Consider the following 18,171-nt stretch of genomic DNA (forward strand, 5'->3'; position numbering starts at 1 on the left):
TCCTGCTATGAGACCTATTGGCTTTATCTTTTGTTATTTATCTTGCTGGTGTTAGGAAGTATTCTCTAATCCCCCAGACCTCTGTTCCTAGGTAACAGTCAAAAGCTGTGCCAGCAGAAGTGGTCCTGCCAGGCCAAACCCATGTGGTTTGGTGTTATTCACTATGATCCATATGGTCAGGGAAGAGATTGTCCCTAGAGAGGTGTTAACACTGAACAACCCAACCTCCTCCTACTCTTTGGAGAATTGCTGGATGGCTCCTGCTGCCTGCCCATGTGTGAATCTTGATTAATTTTTCATTTTTAATGAAGTTTGATCATGTTTATTATTTCACATGATTGACTGCCTGGTACTCCTTCCATGTAATTGATAAAGCCCATATTTCTTCATCTGTCTCTTATTTCTTCAGGGCAAAGTTGTGAAATTGTGATGTGGTTAATATTAGATTTATTGGTCCCAATAGATGTATAAATTATCTCTTTTTCTCTCCACAGGAAGTTCTACAGACTTTGACCAAGTTTTGTTTCCCCTTCTATGTGGACAGGTAGTGTTAGCTTTTCAAACTTTACAAGAAAATAAGCTTGTCAATAAAACCACTGTAGAAAATAAAAACCATACCATTCTTAATGTTCTGTCTGCTTGACTGTGATTTAAAGCACCCAAGTGCAAATTATAGTCTTAGAATCACTTTTTCCTGGGGTTTTTATGGGCACCATCAAAAAAAAAAGTTTTAAAAGTTTGAGCTGTTCAGTGGCAGCAGTAAGAGTGCATTTTGTTTTACTTCTATGTAATACTTGGATGTGAAAATGCTTGGGTAGTAATTGTCAAATATGCATATTAATATCTAAGCTTTGTGTACATATGTATTTTATTACTTAATTGTCAAAATTTGGGCAGAATAATGAATTAAGTGCTTTACATTTAAAGGCCTCTTGATCTTCTTGGAATGCTGGTGCTTTACTTGGTGGCTACTTAATGTGGCTTCTAATTTTTTTGGGAAAAATTGTAAAGGAAGTTACAGTGGATTTGACAGGAACCGAGAACATTTAATTCTCGTAATTTAGAAAACTCCAGAACTTTTTTAGTTTTTTAGTTTTGCTTTTACTGTGAGTCATTTTTGATGGTTTCATGAAGAGAACAAGCATTGAAATTTTGAAAGGATGCATCACTGCTCATATCATCTACGAGCATCATTTGGTTGGTTAGCATCACTTGTCTTAGGTCAGCTAACACACTGAATGGTTTTGATTGATGAAATTGACCTTATCTGTGATTAAGCTGCTAGAAATCTTTTTCTCATTTCAGTGAAATCTGTGATATTTACAGTAGAAATTGATTTTCTTTATAAATCAACATCCGTTTCTAATATCACGTCTTGTTTGAGCCGTTGTTCAATTTTTAAAATTTTTTCTTTTTTTTCATTTTTTCCCCCCACCCATAGGCCAGCTGATATTTCTTAGTTATCTTGAAATACTGTTCACTAGTTTCTGTGAATGGAGATGAAATCTCACTATGCTTCTCTGGGGGCAGGAATCTACATAATAAAACCACTGCTACACTTTGTCCTCCGATGTAGTAATCTGAGGTTGGAGGAAGCTGAAAGCTTGAATGGATCGTGCAGACGGTACGTTCTTTCAACCCTCCAGGTGGTTCTTGCAGATCAGGGTTGAGAGACAGTGGTGAGGCACTGCTGGAGACGGCTATTATTACCAGTGCCTCTGCTATACCTGATTTGTACAGAAAAAGCAAATTTGAATATCCTGGGCTGTCAACATGAGCTACTTAACCAGTCCTTGTTGACTCAGATGACCTTTAAAAGCCACAAATACTTATAATTTGGAATCACTTTTTGCTGATCATCTTTTTCCCTTCCTAAGGGGAGGGACCAGGGAAATACTTACATACATTTTTCTCATGTATGTGTTTCTACTAGAAATATTTATGCTTACTATGTGTAGGTTTATTGTACCTAGGAGTTTTGTTTGTTTTGTTGTCTTTTGTTTTTCCTCAGCAATATAACATTTTGAAAGATAAGAACACTGAAAACCCATATGGGGTGCAAATGAGAACATAATGAAAAGTGATTCCCAGTTCTGGATTCACTTGTTTGACTGAATATCACAGACTGTCACTGAAAAGACTGTAAGCCAACCATTTTGAATGTAAAGGAGAGATTGTAAGCCATAGCATACTTAATAATTTAAAATTAAGAATGGACTTTCAATACTCCAGAAGGTAGAGGATGTCCCAAGTTAAGGATATGGCAGCTGAAAGAGATGTGTGTGCGACTTCTCTTCTTGATGTAAAAATACACACACACACACGCATAGGTGTGTGCGTAGGTATATAAATAAATAAATAAATACTTGTTGTAGTCCTCTGTGATGTAAATTTGACTTAGCTTTGAACTGTGTGTGGGAATTAACCTGCCAGTTACAACAAGAAAGGAAACAGTCTTATATCTCTGAATGCAAATGAATTTAATGTGATCATGATAAAGAGAAAAATACAGTGCATGTATCATCTTTTAGCTACTTCCAAGTTTAGAACCAAATGAATACCTGTTCTTAGAGGCTATTTCTAGAAGTCAACAAGTGACAAATTTGCACTAGTTGGTCTTTTCTTTCGCTATTTACTGTTAACCAACTACTGAGTATTTGTTTATACATTTCTTATATGGCATTTAAAATGAAGTTATTTAAAGTAGTGAGCAGGTAGACCCATAATGAAATTACTTCAGATAATGCTTTAATATTCCCCTCAGTCTTCTCAGCAAACACTTTTTCTACTTTGAGATGGAAGGAAACTGCTTCTGGAAGAAATATGGTCTTCAGTTATATGGCAGAAAGGTCCTTACATTCGTGTCTTACAGAGTTGACTAGCACTCTCTAGTGGGATTTTATCCCTCTGTATGTGCCTGAAAAGTGGTATGTTGGATCAGATCTCTAGTTACTGTAATTCTTAAACCTCAGGTGTTTTTTTTTTTAATATATATTTCGTTCATTCTGAACAAAAAGAGAGAGAAACACTGAAGTGGTTTCAGTAAAGGCCTTCCAAATACTTAGGTACTATTCCCAGTTAACTAGGTTGCCTTGTTGTTAGCCATGACAATTTTAGTATTAGAATCTCTATGCAACTTTGAGAGGTTTTAAAATTAATATTCTTAATACAGTGGAGATACTGGCTCATTGTTCAAATAATATAGGAAGATGGGATAATACCTTCTGTTGGAATAACACTCTGTGTAGGATGTCTCTTCAGGATGTGTGGAAAAATGATCAGCATGAATTACGATGAAGTACTGATACAAATGATCAGAAATGTGTAGTCACTAAAGAATAGATGCTACTTCTCCTTTCACCAACTCAGAGCCCAAAGTAGCATTATCGGTCATAGAACTTAAGTTTTTGAGTCCTGCTAGAGTCATGTCCCCAGTTTATATCCTGTTTGTGAGGACTTTTACTTGGGGAAATTTAATTTACATAACTACGTTCTGTGTTATGTGCAGTATTATGCCAGGCTTTCAGTGGAAACTTCTTGATGGTGGAAGTGTGCTAATGGTACTTGAGTTGAGTCTTGCTCTTCTGACTTTGATGTTAAACAGTGGTATTTCTTTAACAAGTGCTGAGAAAGGCCCTAAGTCTTCACCTACATATGTGTCTCTTCTAAGGCTGCATGTTTTATAAAACAGGTGGTAAAAGCTGAAGACGTACTATTGCCTCTGCCAGATCACAACTTCAGATGATGATAGGACACCAAGATTTTAGGCAAATCAAGATCCTTCTGCATATCCGATTGTTCTCTGTGCTGAAGGTTTTGGCACTCATTGACACAGACTCTTAATTCTTTTTATATTGATTCTTTTTATATATATTGTTGCCAGTGGTCAAAAATCACCAGGGACTAGTTGCCCCTTCCTTTAGGCAGTGGACCATGAGTTTTCTACTCTTATGGTTGCAGGATCAAGGCAGAGGCTATTCTCCAACTGCAGGAGTAAAGAACTCCACCTCAGTCAAATATCATACCAGGATTAATTTGTGTTAGTCAGATAGAGCTAGTGATGGGGGATTTTTAAGAAATCACTCTTCTTCTCTCTCCTCCCCTCCAGCCCTAACTTCCATCTGCCCATTTAGAGATGAGATTTATGGTGCTTCCATCCTGTTAGGCTCTAAATAGACCTTCTTCCCATTTGGAAATAGAGCTATGAATCTTAAGTATTGATATTAAGATCTTAGGAAAAGCACATTTTATGTTGGGAGTTTTATCCTTCCATGTGAAGAACTGACAACAGAAACTTGAGCAAGACCTAGCAGACATATTTAGTTTCTGCAGATCACATAAATGCAAGAATCTTTAGGTTTGCTTTGGAGGAACTTACCCACTTGTCACAATTGTTTAATAAACAACCTTCTCCCTGCTGCAAATGAAGCATGTTTGGTTTTTTTTTCCCTGTTCCATAATTTTAATTGTCAGCTAGAATGCTATTTCTCACACATGCTCTGCTCTCAACCTTGTTAAAATTAAGCATATAATCCCTTTTTAAAACACCATACTAAAATCACCATAGTAACACTACGTCCAAGCTTTACAGATAACACACAACACCAGTAAGGGATTTTTTGGTATCCCCTAGCAGCTCAGTACGGTTTATGGAAATGGTTGCTCTGTTGACATTTAGAATTCGGTAGGATGATAGTACTTAGGTTGTCTAATTCTCAGACTACTGAAATGCTTTTAAAGATCTGTCTTTTTGTTCATCTGTGAATTTGGAGCACTTTTTTGTCTTCATCACTACATTTTTTTTCCTTCCCTGTTTGAAATCCACTGAAGGATTCTTCTTTCTAAGCTGGACAGTGACATCTTTCCGATCCGGATCCAACTTTTATTTCTGAAAGTCAAATTTTTCTTTTTTTTTTTCTCTAGGCACTGAATGTATAATCTCCCACATAAATTGTTTATTGCATTGTATATGGCATCATAGAAGAGAATATTTGCTCACTTTTAAGGCTTGTGACTGTTAGTTAAATGGCCTTAAGCTTAATGGGTTTTGTTGTTGCTGTTGGTAGAACTGACTAGTAAAGATGCACATGTAAATGCTAGTCAGTTTTCTCAGTTCTCGGTAAACCTAAAATAAACTAGAACGTAACCTGAAACGAGGGTTAATTTCACATCATTATGAGGTCTCAAATAGATCCAAAATTGGAATGAAAAGTCCTCTAATAATTATATTAGTCCCAGCTTCACCACTAAGTGTCAAAATTTCTGTTAAACAGTAAAACTACATCTCTACAAACTGGGAGGTGAATTGGGCTTGGTTTATATGGAGTCTACCGTCACTGTACATAAGCATTTGATTAACTTTAGGCAAATGTGGTAATATCTCAAGAATGTCTTTCATTTTATTAATAAATAGCATTCAGAAAATGCCGTGCTTTAAATGTAAAGCATCTTATTTTGATCTTATCTTACTATTTTGACCATCACCTATTAGTGGTAAAATACAGATGTGAATTACAGTATTTTTAAAGACATGAATTTTTAAATGCTGGGGTTTTGGGGTTTTTTTATTTGTTTGTTTGGGTGGTTTGGTTCTTGTTTTTTTATGTTGTTTTCTGTTTTTGTTTTTTGTTTTGGTGATTTGGTTGTGGTTTTCTGTTTAGTTTTGTTCTCCAAAACTGTGTTTTTTCTAATTTGCGCAAATTTTCCTGTAGTGATACTTTCCACTGTGGTGTGAGTGTGAGCCAACATCTAAGAATCTTATTAGTTCACTTGTGCTATTCTTGAAGAGCCATTAAGATCTTGCAGATGAGGCAAATGACTCTTAACTTTGAAAAATCATATAAAAGTCCTACAAAATTATTCTTATAGTCATGTCTGGCTTTAGCACAGCATACTTCTGATTCTAGTTTTCTTTTCTTCCTTTGCACGCTATTCTAGTCTTTCATTTAACTGATTGCCTAGCTGCCTAGACTAAAGGAGAGTCACCTGGCATGGTTCCAGTTGCTGGACATTTTGGAATGATGTATCTGGCATACATGCAAAATTGGTAGATGGATAATAAAGCTTCTACAAGTCAATATCCAAGCACTGAAGAAGCTTAGCATGTTATTAAACATTGTCTTGCTCTCGGAGTAAACCAATTCTCAAATGAAGAGTGATAAAGAAATAGTTTGTGTTATATGAGAGAACATGGGTTTGGTTTATAGAGTGTGTACTGCATTGAAGATGGTTTATAGTCATAACCATTTTCACTTAAACGCATTTTTAGGATCCTCCCACACTTAAAAAAATGGAAGACACCCCCCAACCCCTCCTCCCTCACAAAGCAACTAGCATATTTAAGTTTCTAGAGAGTGTATACTCTCAAAGTTAATTTCTCAAGAAAACTCTGCTGAAAGAGGAAATGTTATACGTTCAATGACTTAGTCTGGATACTCTTGACGCAGAGTTAGCTCAGCATTAACTTTTTCCTCTTTACTTTCTTTATTTTCAGCCATGCAGTTAACCAAGTTGGGCAGAACTTTACATTTGTGCTTACAGACATTGACAGCAAACAGAGGTTTGGATTCTGTCGCTTATCTTCTGGGGCCAAGAGCTGCTTCTGTATCTTAAGGTAGGTCTGTGGTTTGGCTTTTGGCTGACTCTAGGAAACAGTGTTTGACTGTGCTGTGTTACACTGCAATTATAATTTCCAGCTGTTCAAAATTATTTTCCTATCTGGTCCTCAAAGTCACTGCTCTTCTGCAGAAGTGATGCAAAATATCTTGCACTTTGAGTTCCTCTGTAGATAACTATATTTGTTTGTAGTCAATGTTCTTGAGTTAACAGTGTGGAAAAAAAAAGAAGTCTCTTTGCAGTAATTTGATATGACATAGCATGATGGCAGCTGTTATCTTTAGCTGTCACAACTGATCTTGTTAAGACATTTTGTGGACATTTGTATATGCAAGTTTTATTAACAAAGCATCTGTTGGTAACTGAGAGAATGTCACTGATGCTGTCCACATCCTAAAAGTTTGTATGTATAAGCTTTACTTGGTCCTGTTGAGGGTTTTGTGAAGTTTGTCATAATAAAGACTATTAGTGGAAGCTGGAAACAATGTGTTTCACATAAAATGGGCAAAGAGGCTCTATCAGAGTAGTTTTGATGACCTCCCATGGACATGTTGGAATACAGTCCGTAATTTTCTATTTACATTTGGTGCAAGAAATGATGCAAGTAAAATCAGTTTTAATGTCTACCAATATATTAGTTCCATTAAGAACTTCTATGGATTGAAGATTTCCACGTGGCATCCGGCCTGTCTTGTTTTAAACAAATTTAACAATGGTCTGTCTTCTGCTTTCTGCTTTTTCCATGTTCATGAGAAATTGGAAGTTTTGGAGCAATGGCCCAGGTAAAGTTAGCTCAGAGTTAACTGTATGAACAGCCAGCTAGGTAACTGAACAATTGCTCAAGCAGTCACAAATGAGGACAATTTCCTCCATGAGCAATTGTAGACATCTGTCTCTGTTGTCTCTGGTTTGCTTTTCACATGAGAGAATCCAGTGTAAGAACAAGAAGAACTTGTCTTTGTCCTACAAGTACTGTGTATTGCACATGACAGAATGGGACCTTCTGTATATATGTTATTGAATATGATCCCTCTGGAGAATTTCAGGGATAATGTTGCAGAATGTAAGAGCACCGATCAAGAAGAGGGACACTTCTTATTTCATTGGGTTGCATACAGCAATGCCATGGAATAGATTTTTGGATTGATGTACGTATTTAAAATGAATATGTCTGTGCCATTTGTGCTGGCACTAGACTGGTGAAGATACCAAATGTTTGTTGCCTTGTACTTTAGCATTATACTGACGGCAGTGATCTGCTAGCTAGGCCTTCATTGCAGAAGCTTAATATTTGGAGGAATTATTATGAAATCTACCAAAATTACTAATTAATTGTGTGGGAGGCAGGGTGACAGGTGTTTACTCAGTATCTTCCTTCATTCTTTCTTTTCGTCTAGTAGATATGTCAACTATTAGAAGCTATGGCAATCCAGCAATATGGACCATATACTGAAGACAGGAAGCTATTTCCCTAGCTGTTTCCCCATAGCTGCTACCCTGTATAGTTTGGGTGCTGATTCACTCTCATGTGGGAAGTGTCTGTTTACATAAGGTAACCTTTCCTGATTAATGACAAATTAAAGGGGAAACACAGTTTAAAAAGAAAATCTGAATGAGGAGTAGTATGAGTCCCTTCTTGATCTCTCCTGGATAACCGTTCTTTGCTGTCAGCTCCCTTATGTTGAGTGAATGCCAAGAAGAAATGGAGGAGTTATGTTGTAGTTAAATGCCTTCTGCTTCAACTCATAACCAAAAAAACCCCCCCAAAAAACCAACCAAAAAAAAAACTTCAGTGCAGTTACAGCAGTGGATCAACTGGGACTCTTACCTTCATTCCTATTGCTTCTTTCTCCTGTGAACTAATGAGAAAATGAAATTTCATCATTAATGCAAGTGAATGTAAGTTTTAGAGTATAATAAAGAATGTAAATCAGCATTACACAGATTCACTCGCTCTATTCCCAGGACTGCAGCACCCATTGTCGATGTGAATCTTCTCAGTGTCCTTTATGAATTAAAGGATGCTGCATGGTAAATGGATGAGTCAAAACATGATGAAGAATGTGAGAATGATACAAAAAAGCAAGTGGGGATGAAGAGAATGTTTGTTTATTTGTTTTTAAATTGCAGCTTGGATGGCAGCAAGCTTCAAGTATGCCTTGCTATGCTCAGCGATAGTATAGGAATTAAGTGATATTGTTTATTATTAGATATAATATTCATGTGTTTATCAGTCAGAGATTTTATGGGTTTGGCCATGGTAAAATGGTTTGGAGGTGGAAAATCATCGCATGTTTAGATTCATTATTGAAGAGGAACAGGAGAAAAAGGAAATTCTTTTCACTCAACCGGTGCTTTAAAAAATTTCTGCAGAGGTCTGGAAGCAAAGTTTAAAGCTGAGACAGTATGCAGAAGGCCAGAAGTCAGGGTCTGCACTTTGAGTTTTAAAGTGACCCAGAGACTTTTTTGTAAGGCGCTTCTTGGAGTTCAATCGCAGTAAAGTTATCTACATGGATGTAGCTCCTGTGGCCAGCAGAAAGGCAATTCCATTTTACAGAGTAACTCTTTTGGCTATTTTAACCAGTACTGTTTAGAAATCTGCTTTCAAGATAGTTTTCATAGTTTTGTTCCTGCTGTGGATAGCATCATACAGATTTATGGAAATCTTTGATTAAGTTTAAAAACTGCATCTTCCAGGTGTTCTGTGATTTTTCTCTTAATGTAGAACCACTGAGTCTGTCTCTCTTATTCCGTTTCCTTTTTTTCTTCACTTGATTTCTAGCTTAATCATGAAACTACAATGATCAAATATTGTATGTAACAGAGTTGTAGAGCGCTCTGTAGCATAGATGACTACTTTCTGCATTTCAGACAGCAGAGGGCGGACAAAAGCACAAAACAAGTGTCACAGATGGTCTGGTGGGTTTTTTTGAGGTTCTAAACAGTGAAGTGAATTAAAAAGACTCCACAAGCTCATGTACCACACATCAAAATCTCCTCAGTAACTTGAAATTCTGGACTACCTTTTTCAATGCAATATGTTACAAAATTTAAAATATGTTTTTTAATTCTTTTCTTTTCCAAATGATGAATGCATAGTAAGTTGAGAGCTAATGTCCAAGTCATCAAATTCTGAGTTCTAATTTGGTTAATTTTAATATCCTAGAAAAACTTCCACGCCCAAAGATTTTTTTTCTTTCTACAACTTCATTTAAGGATGTCAGGATTTTGGCTGAAATAAAATAAATCCTCTTGGATATGCATTATGAAGCTGATTTTTATTTTTTTTTTTCCCCTAGAGGTTTGCTTTCATCTAACTTCGCATCAGATTTGGCATGGGCATTTGAGGGTGAACAATGTAGATAGTTCTGAATTTAGTGAAGAGCTGTAGTCTTCTATTTAAAAAAAAAAAAAAAAAAAAGGTGTGGAGACATTCCCAAACTGCTGTTGCTCACTCTTCTGAGACATCATTTTCAACTCCTTAATCAGGCATGTCCCCTAGTTTTGTTCTGGAATTTGTATACTCTTGTTAGTCATCTTTTCTAAATCTTCTATGTATATAGAGAGGTAATGTTCTTTTATTAGGGCAAGAGTCTGGAAGGTGTCAAAGAGGTCCAGAATTTGTTCTTGATTGCTATTTCCTGCTAATTGCGGTGTACTGAAAGATGATGTAAACATACTGATCTGCTGATACGATCTCAGCGATAAGAAATAAAACAGTATAAATTTATCTTTCTGCTTTTGTATATTCTTAAAGCATATAGATGCCTTCTGATTCTTAAGAATTGTGCATGCTGAGGCTCTTAATTTTAATTTCCTCATTCTTTTAATATTAGATCTCCTTACTAGCTTACTCATATCTTCAGCTTTCTAGCAACTCTAGCTGTACTAAATTCTCCAGAAGCCGGTTTGTTGCTTACATTATGGACAGTGCTGTTCAGTGGCTCAGCCGTATTTGCCTCTTTGGCTAACTCCTGTGATCTAGAACTCTTAAGAGGCACAGGCATTGACGGATTTCAACATTCTTTTGGTGGAAAAGTAATGAGTAAAGCAGTTTGTATTAGTATCAGTAAGTGTACTGAAAGGAGTAGAGTGTTTTACTTTACAATATGCTTTCTCAAAGCTTAAGTGGACAAACACTTTTGTATGCAGTCTGCTCATAGGGGGACAGAGTTAAAAACCTCATAGCTGAAATTACTATAAGCATGATACTTCCACTTGTAGTGTTTCTAATGGTCTGAAGATGGGTGAAGAAAATGAAGATCGGGTATATAAAGCTGTGAAGACACTGCTGAACAAATGAAATCCTAAAATCTACAGAGACATTGAAACATGAAATTCCTTTTTTTTTCTCCCCCCCCCTCCCTTCAGAGAAAGATACCAAGTTCTTGTATGAAGACATTATTTAGAAGTGCATATCAGTTTTCATTGTAGCTAGGTTTTTTGTCCTGACTTTTATATGTTGTAGAATCTCAGACTCCTGACAACTTTGTCTTTCTGTGCAATCATGAAGGAAGAAAAAGTTCTGTTTTAGGAATGTAAAAAATGTTGTTAACTCAGTCTGAATACTTTTCTTGATAAAATTCTTGCAGAATGTTTATATAATAAAACTAACAAGTTTAATTTTTTAAAATATTTTTATCTTTTCTCTTCTGAAATATTTCCAGAATTCAATGTAAGGACCCAGTTACTGATGCTTGAAAAATTCTTCAGGTTATAAACAGATAGGATCCAGTCATTTTTTCAAATGTGTGTTTATTTTATATTCTGACTATTTGAACTTAAAAATAAGTTAATGTTTATGAAACACATTGCTTTTAAATAAAAAATAATGGCAACGTTGACTGTATGTTAACCTATTTAAATGTATGAACTGGTTTAAGTGTGTAAGTCAGTGTAATGATTTCAGGTTACGTAACATAATAAAATGGCGACTTGAATAGCGCTATTTTTTTCATATAGATGAAAAAAATCACACACATGTTCACCAAGCTGACCCTAGTATTAAACATGTATTTCTTTTATGGCAATGTATATTTGAGTTTAAAAAATAAATTTAGTAGTTTAACTGAGAAATAATATTTTTATATTGATTTAACTCAACTTCTGAGTAAGTAGGTATAAGGCCAAGTATAATAACTGTGCTCTTCAAAACCATTTGGCAGAATGGTTTTGAAATAACGTTCTTGCTGTTACTTAATTTGCTTCATAGTCCTTTATTTTTAGGTTAAGAATCTGAGGCCAGTAATGTGAAAAATCGAATGAAAACCAATCTGGGATAAAAATGTATCAAGCCCCCCCCCCCCCAAACCCCCCAAACCCCAGCACTTCTACAGTACAATATAGCCATCCTAATAAAACTGTTTTTAACATTTTTGAAGAAACTTACCAGGTTGTGTAAAACACTAAATTCTTAATCTGGTCTGGATTACTGGTGTATGATAGAGTATTAAAATCTATAAATGGTTTTATATATGATTCTTCACTGGTTGTATTTAAATATATTTTCTAGGATGTCACTAAGCTTGTAAAGTACTATGATTTACTAGTTCTTAAGTTATAAAGCTGGACAGAATGTCTGTGACAGTCCTCCGTTTCAGTAGAAGTCCAACTCATAAAAGCTACAGCGATCAGAAGTTAGTGTACTTGTCCATCTATGCAGATAAATACGTTGCCTTGTTCACTGCAGTTTCTCCACAAATGTAATTTTGGTCCATTTAATGCTGTACTTAATTTGCAATATTTCTTTTTTCCAGATATTATAAGAACAGCTTTGGGAGGTGTTAGGTAAATGCTACCAGACCATACACAACCATTTATCCCTCACAGGCTGCCTATATGCTGGTTTTTCCCTCCCTATCAAAAAGGGTTGCAGCAATAGTAGTAAAAACTTCCTGAGAAGAGACCGTGATCTTTGGTACATGGAAAAGATGATGGTAGTTACTGCTTTGACAACACTGGAGAAGTATATGGAACAGGACAGGGTGGATTGCCCTGCAGGCCCCGAGATTTATGCATACTTAGTTGAAGTAATTAGACTTAGTGGACAAGAACTCCCTCATTCCTGTAACCGTGTAATAGGTACCTTGAATTTTTTATTATTATTAACTAGTAGGATTTATGTTTTAACTGTTAAACTGTGAGCTGTAGCACCGATTTCTAACTGCTTGAAGGAATAGTAATAGTATAAGTCAAAGATTTTTGTCTTGCTCCAAGTTTTGTTAAAAAAAAAAAAAAAAAAAGATAAACTTTGTGTAGTTGTGCTCTGGTTCACAAACTTACTGGGCAAAGTTACTGATTTAAGAAGGTGCTATAACCATGTGTGATTCTGATTTCAATTTTACTTAATTTGAAGTTTTCAGTGGGTATTCAGCTTTTATACCCAAAATGAAAATCATTCTTCTGAAGTGAAATGCAGAAACATTTGTGTGGAAATCCCTCTCAGCCAAAATAGCTAAGCTCTGCACCACTCATTTTCTAAGATAAAAAGAAATGAATCTATAATAGTTTGTGACAGATGGCAGAAAATGTAACTAACTGAATGTGATTCTGTATGGAGTTATTTGAGGTTTTTGGTGTGATTTGTTGTGAGTTCCTCTCCTCCCCCTTTTCCTTTCCTTTGATTGCAGTCTTTGTCCATTTATTCTTAGGATAGAATAAGATTTCTGAGCAGGGGCCTCTCTTGTGGTGCAAAGTGAGAATTGTTTTTAATTGAGCAGAAACATGTGGAAGGATCAGGAATATCTCAAGGGATTACAGAAAAATTCCAAATTTGTACTACTTACAGCTTGTGTTTAGAGCAGGGTCTGCTGGGAATAAATGTTAGTTAGTGTGACCTGTGACCTTAAAAACTGTTGACATGGATTTCAGCCAGAAACTAGCCACAGAACTCCTTTGTTAAGCTCATTCATAGCTCCTTGAAAACTCTAGTCAGTGAAAGTTGCCAGCTCAAATCTAAGGAAAGCAGAGCCTTTTTTTTTTTTCTTTTTTTTTTTTTTCTTTTTTTTCCCATGCTTTGGAAACAGTGGACGCCCCTTAACCAGCAAGACTTCTTTAATAGGACTGCATCGCCTAAACTTGATTGGAATTGACAGCTTCCTGGCTCAGGCTTGCCAACTGGCAGGGCATTGATGCATAGGGGACAAACAGCTTTAAGGGCCTGTATACCACTGTTTGTGTATGTGCCTCCGAAATGTAACACACTTCTGTTGTGATACCTTCTAATGTAAAGAAAAAAATCCCAAACCCTGAAAACTGCTTTTAGTTCCACAAATCTTTCAATTATTTTGGGAGAGAAAATTAAATATTTGTGGGGTTTTTTTTGTTTTAAAATAATTGTCCAGTTGTCTTCTAGAATTTTCCCTTTTCACTGATTTGGCCAAAAGCCACAGAATATTTACATATTTATACTTGGGGGGGGAAGACATTTTTATTTTAGAATTTTGACTTTTGCTTTTTTAAATGTGGCTGTATAGAACTGAAAAATCTGATTATCCCACTATAAAAGACTTAAGTTTACAAAACCTTCTTGTGCACTCACTTCTTTACAAGTTTTTCCAGTTAACGGGTTTTGTGTGTCTTCAGCTGATTCTGTGGTAGGATTCATTAATTTGGCCTGCATGAAGGCTTACCTGAGTTAAATTGTACTTTTGAAGTAAGAGGTACCATCACATCAGTATGTTATGTTGCTACTATGTATATCTGGTGATAAGAATAGGTACAAAATGGGATGCGGGAAGGAGAATACAAATTTTGATTAATTTTAAGCGGGGGGGGGAAAAGTGTGCAAAACAAAGTAATCTTCATGGAGAATCATTGGCAGATAGATGGTGAACTGAGATTAGATATCCTTAATTGATTTACAATGAAACTTTATGCTGTTTCTCCACTGAGGGATAAAGTCCCACTGATTCAATATCCTTTGAACAACCTGCACTGTTGAAATACCCAAATATTACAGTTTTGATTCAGGTATTTCTTAAAAGCTTGATTTTGTAAAAGTGCACACTATGTAAGGCTGATATGTCTTGGAATATCTTTCATAGGTTTTCTTTAAAGAAGAAAACAGTAGATGCAAAGGTGAATCAACCCCGTTTCTCCCAAGGACAGCGCAATATTAACCAATAATGACTATTGTTTTCTAGGGATGGAGAGGAAAGGTGGTGGAACAAATTGGAAGCTGCTTCCCCCTTGTAGCCATCCTCTTCCATTGAAGGCATAAGATTCTCACCCTTTTCTTAGTCTTTATCATCCTCTTTGAATTCTTGTGCTGGTTTTTGTAGCCTCAGAGAGCTGGACTTCCTCCTGAACTAATTCCTGATCAGCTGAAATAAAGAGTTTCACTGGGTTCCACCTACTTTTCCAGAACTGACTTTGCTGCCTTCCTGTGTATGGAGCGTTTTGTTCGTTAGTGAGTCAGGTTGGAGTAATTCAGCTCAATAAAAGCTTGAGCCTATAGAAATTCTTTAATAACCGATGGGAATTATTAAATAGTTTAATTAGAAAGATTGGTTATTTTTGTTGTTGTTGTTCTAAAATGTTCTGTAGCTGTTGCTTGTGAAGGAGTATTTGCAGATGAAGAAGGAAGGACATCCCATTCTCACTTTATCTGGATGAAAGTTGGAACATTAAAAAAGCACAGATTTGTAATGCGTGCTTTGAACTAGTGTTAATAGGAATTTTCTTCTGTGGAGTATACAGACTATCACATTAACGACAAATAATTTAATGTATTTAGTAGTAATCTGATATATGGGAAGACTGAGCCTCAGAATTCTTCTCATTAACTAAAAATTCTTACCTGATTTACAGTTTCTTCATGCTTTGCATTTTTCCTTTGCATACATAGAAGTAAATTAATAGGAAGTCTATTTTGTGCCTGGTAAGAAAGTAGTTAGACTACTGGGTTTTTTTGGGTTTTTTGTTTTTTTAATTTATTGCACAGCAGAAAAAAGAGCCCTCTATCTGGCTGCGTGCTGCTTTGAGGAAGATGTAATACTGAACCATAGTTCAAGCTTTTGCCGTCTTCCCACTTGTGGGTTGTACAGGGGTGGTTTTTTGCCTGGTTGCTATTCACAGGTGTTGATTTCAAGAAGAGCAATTACTGGGTTTTGGGTGTTTTGTTTGTTTGTGTCACATCCTCCTCCTCCCTCCCCAGTCTTGCCATTGATACATGTAGACAACTCAAACTTTAATTTTAATATCTTGGAGTGAATTGGCAGATGGAGAGGGGAACTAGCACAGAGAACATCATGGTACCAGGTCTGCTGAGTTCTGTACCCAGTTTTCACTTGTGACAGATGCAATGAATGTGCAGTCTTATGACCATTACCTTAAGTGTTTTTATTCTGGCAAGCTGAGTAAAATAGATTTTGGGTGCTTTTTCTTAGTAAGGTTAGGTTACACTTAGTTCATTGTAGCCTGCATGAGATTAGTGCTTTTATCTATTTGTCATTTTATTTTATAATTACTTTTTAAAAAAAGTTTACATATAATCCACTCGTTTGAAAGGAGAGGAAGAGAACTGATAATGAAACTAGGCTTGCCTACAACAGAGGAAGAATTTCTTTTGCTGATTTAAAGCTGTAATTACTAGTCTAGGCTGCAAGTAATGACTGTACATAACCCCAGAGCAGAGATATCTTTTAAAAAACAAATAAACACAAACCACCCCACCCCACCCCCCCCCTATCTTTAACCTGATTTCTTCCCTTCCCCTTTTTGCTGTTAGGCTTCTGTGTGGACACAGAGAAATATTACTGCCTAATTAAATAAGAAAAAAGTCCAGACTTTATTTTATGAGGATTTACTATAGTTGTATAAAATTGTAAGAAGCAAGATCAATGTTTTGCTTCCATATGTATCTATATGATACTTCAAGCCTTCCAAAAAGATGTTTGGTAATGGCTGGAAATGATATGGAACACTTTTTGGACAGTCTGTTCGGTCCTTGTGGTGTATCAACCCTGGAATCCCTGTACTTCTTAAAATGCTTCAGAGATGAAAGAAAATAGCAAACTGGTTCTGTTAGACATTGGTGAAGGCCACAAAAAATACATGTATAAATCATGAGAAATTGGATCTCTCTGATTCAGCAGTACAACAAAATTGTACCTAATAAAAATGTTGTTATTGAGCCTCTGTCTGCCTTCTTCAGAGATTTTTTTATTATTATTTTTTTAGCAGTGGATTCAACACATGCATTGAATGTAAGTGAGAGTTGAATATCCAGACATTTCTCAGTTCCTTCGCACGGACCTTACAGAGAAAAGAAGAGAGGGCAGGCAAGACTTGTAGCTAGACTCTGACCTTCTTTCACAGAAATTCTAGTTTCTTACAAGCTTTAACTGTAGCAAAACAGTTCGACTTCCTCTTCTGGGTATGACAGGAAATTGACGAAAGTGGCTTAGAAAATGTGAGAACGCACGAATGTAGTATGCAGGGTTGGAAGGGGTCTCCTGTAGTTGCAGGCATTTTGCTTTAACTTGACATGTTTATAAAACAGTTTACATCTTAAAAGTTTAGGGTTTTTACCCCTGCTGATTTGCTTAAACAGCCACTGGCTTTTATTTTCAGTTACTTGTCAGAATATATATGGAAAAGTGATGAACCTAGTGAAAAGAGACCTTGACATCAATTAAATTTAGCTATCTGCTTTGTGTTTCTTCTTTCTGATACACTGTTTCCAGTATAGTTTTTCCAAACTTCCTGTGTTTTTTCTTCATTGTCTTTACAAGTTTTACAAGATAGAGATGAGCTATTTAAAAATATTGTTCCAGGAAAAGAGGAATAAAATTTTGTATTACATCTGCTCATTTGTTGTCTTCTATTTTCATCTCTGCCATTAAACATTTTTTAGATTTCTAGAAACTAATTTCAGAAAGCCTGTATGGTTGACTTAATATCTTATCTTGCTCAAGTATCTTTAAATAAATTTTAAGTGTCTCTCAAGCTATAGTAGCTTTCTGAAACTGTATCTTCTCTAACACTGAATAAAATACACTTATTAAAATAGTCTTAAAAAATTAAAAGCATGTGATAATGCATTTTTTCTGTCCCATCATTAAAAAGCTTCTATTGAAGATTATTCTTCGTTTTTCTTGGTCCTCTTATTGGCATGATTAGTAATGTTTGAGGTCATTCATAATCAATATGTTGTGTGTATGTATTTCATAAGAATGTTTTTACGTATTTTCGTATATAAATGTTTGTCTAAAGAGCAGTGTCACAAACCCAAGTCTTAAAGGATCCAGGTGATTCTGTATGAGGCTTGTATTTTCTGTTTTATTAATATGTGAAAAATGTGTACAGTTGTCGTGGTTTTTCCTCTTAATTGTTTTTTTTTCTTTGAAATTGTATGCAACATCATAGTTGTAGCAATAGAAATGCATTTTGATGTTTTGAGTTTTAAGACCAACATTGAAAGGAGTCGATTCCACTGAACTCATAAATAATGAATTCATATTTTCAGCTAGATGTAGTTGATAAATAACAAGTCAATAGGGAATATATTAAATGACACTGAGTGAAAAGCTTTGGAGTTTTCATTGTGGTGTC

General features: G+C 35.7%; 1 protein-coding gene across 1 annotated transcript in view; it reads left to right on the plus strand.

Moving 5' to 3' along the window:
• The window catches only part of DENND1A (DENN/MADD domain containing 1A), a 205,880-nt gene that overhangs the window by 57,118 nt on the left and 130,591 nt on the right, over nt 1–18,171 (plus strand). Inside the window, exons 4-5 of the mRNA XM_009331593.1 lie at nt 495–544; nt 6,494–6,613. Of these exons, the coding sequence (XP_009329868.1) occupies nt 495–544; nt 6,494–6,613 (170 nt within the window). The remainder of the gene's footprint in view (nt 1–494; nt 545–6,493; nt 6,614–18,171) is intronic.

The sequence above is a fragment of the Pygoscelis adeliae genome, unplaced genomic scaffold (assembly GCF_000699105.1).
Source record: "Pygoscelis adeliae isolate BGI_AS28 unplaced genomic scaffold, ASM69910v1 Scaffold619, whole genome shotgun sequence".
Taxonomy (NCBI): Eukaryota; Metazoa; Chordata; class Aves; order Sphenisciformes; family Spheniscidae; genus Pygoscelis; species Pygoscelis adeliae.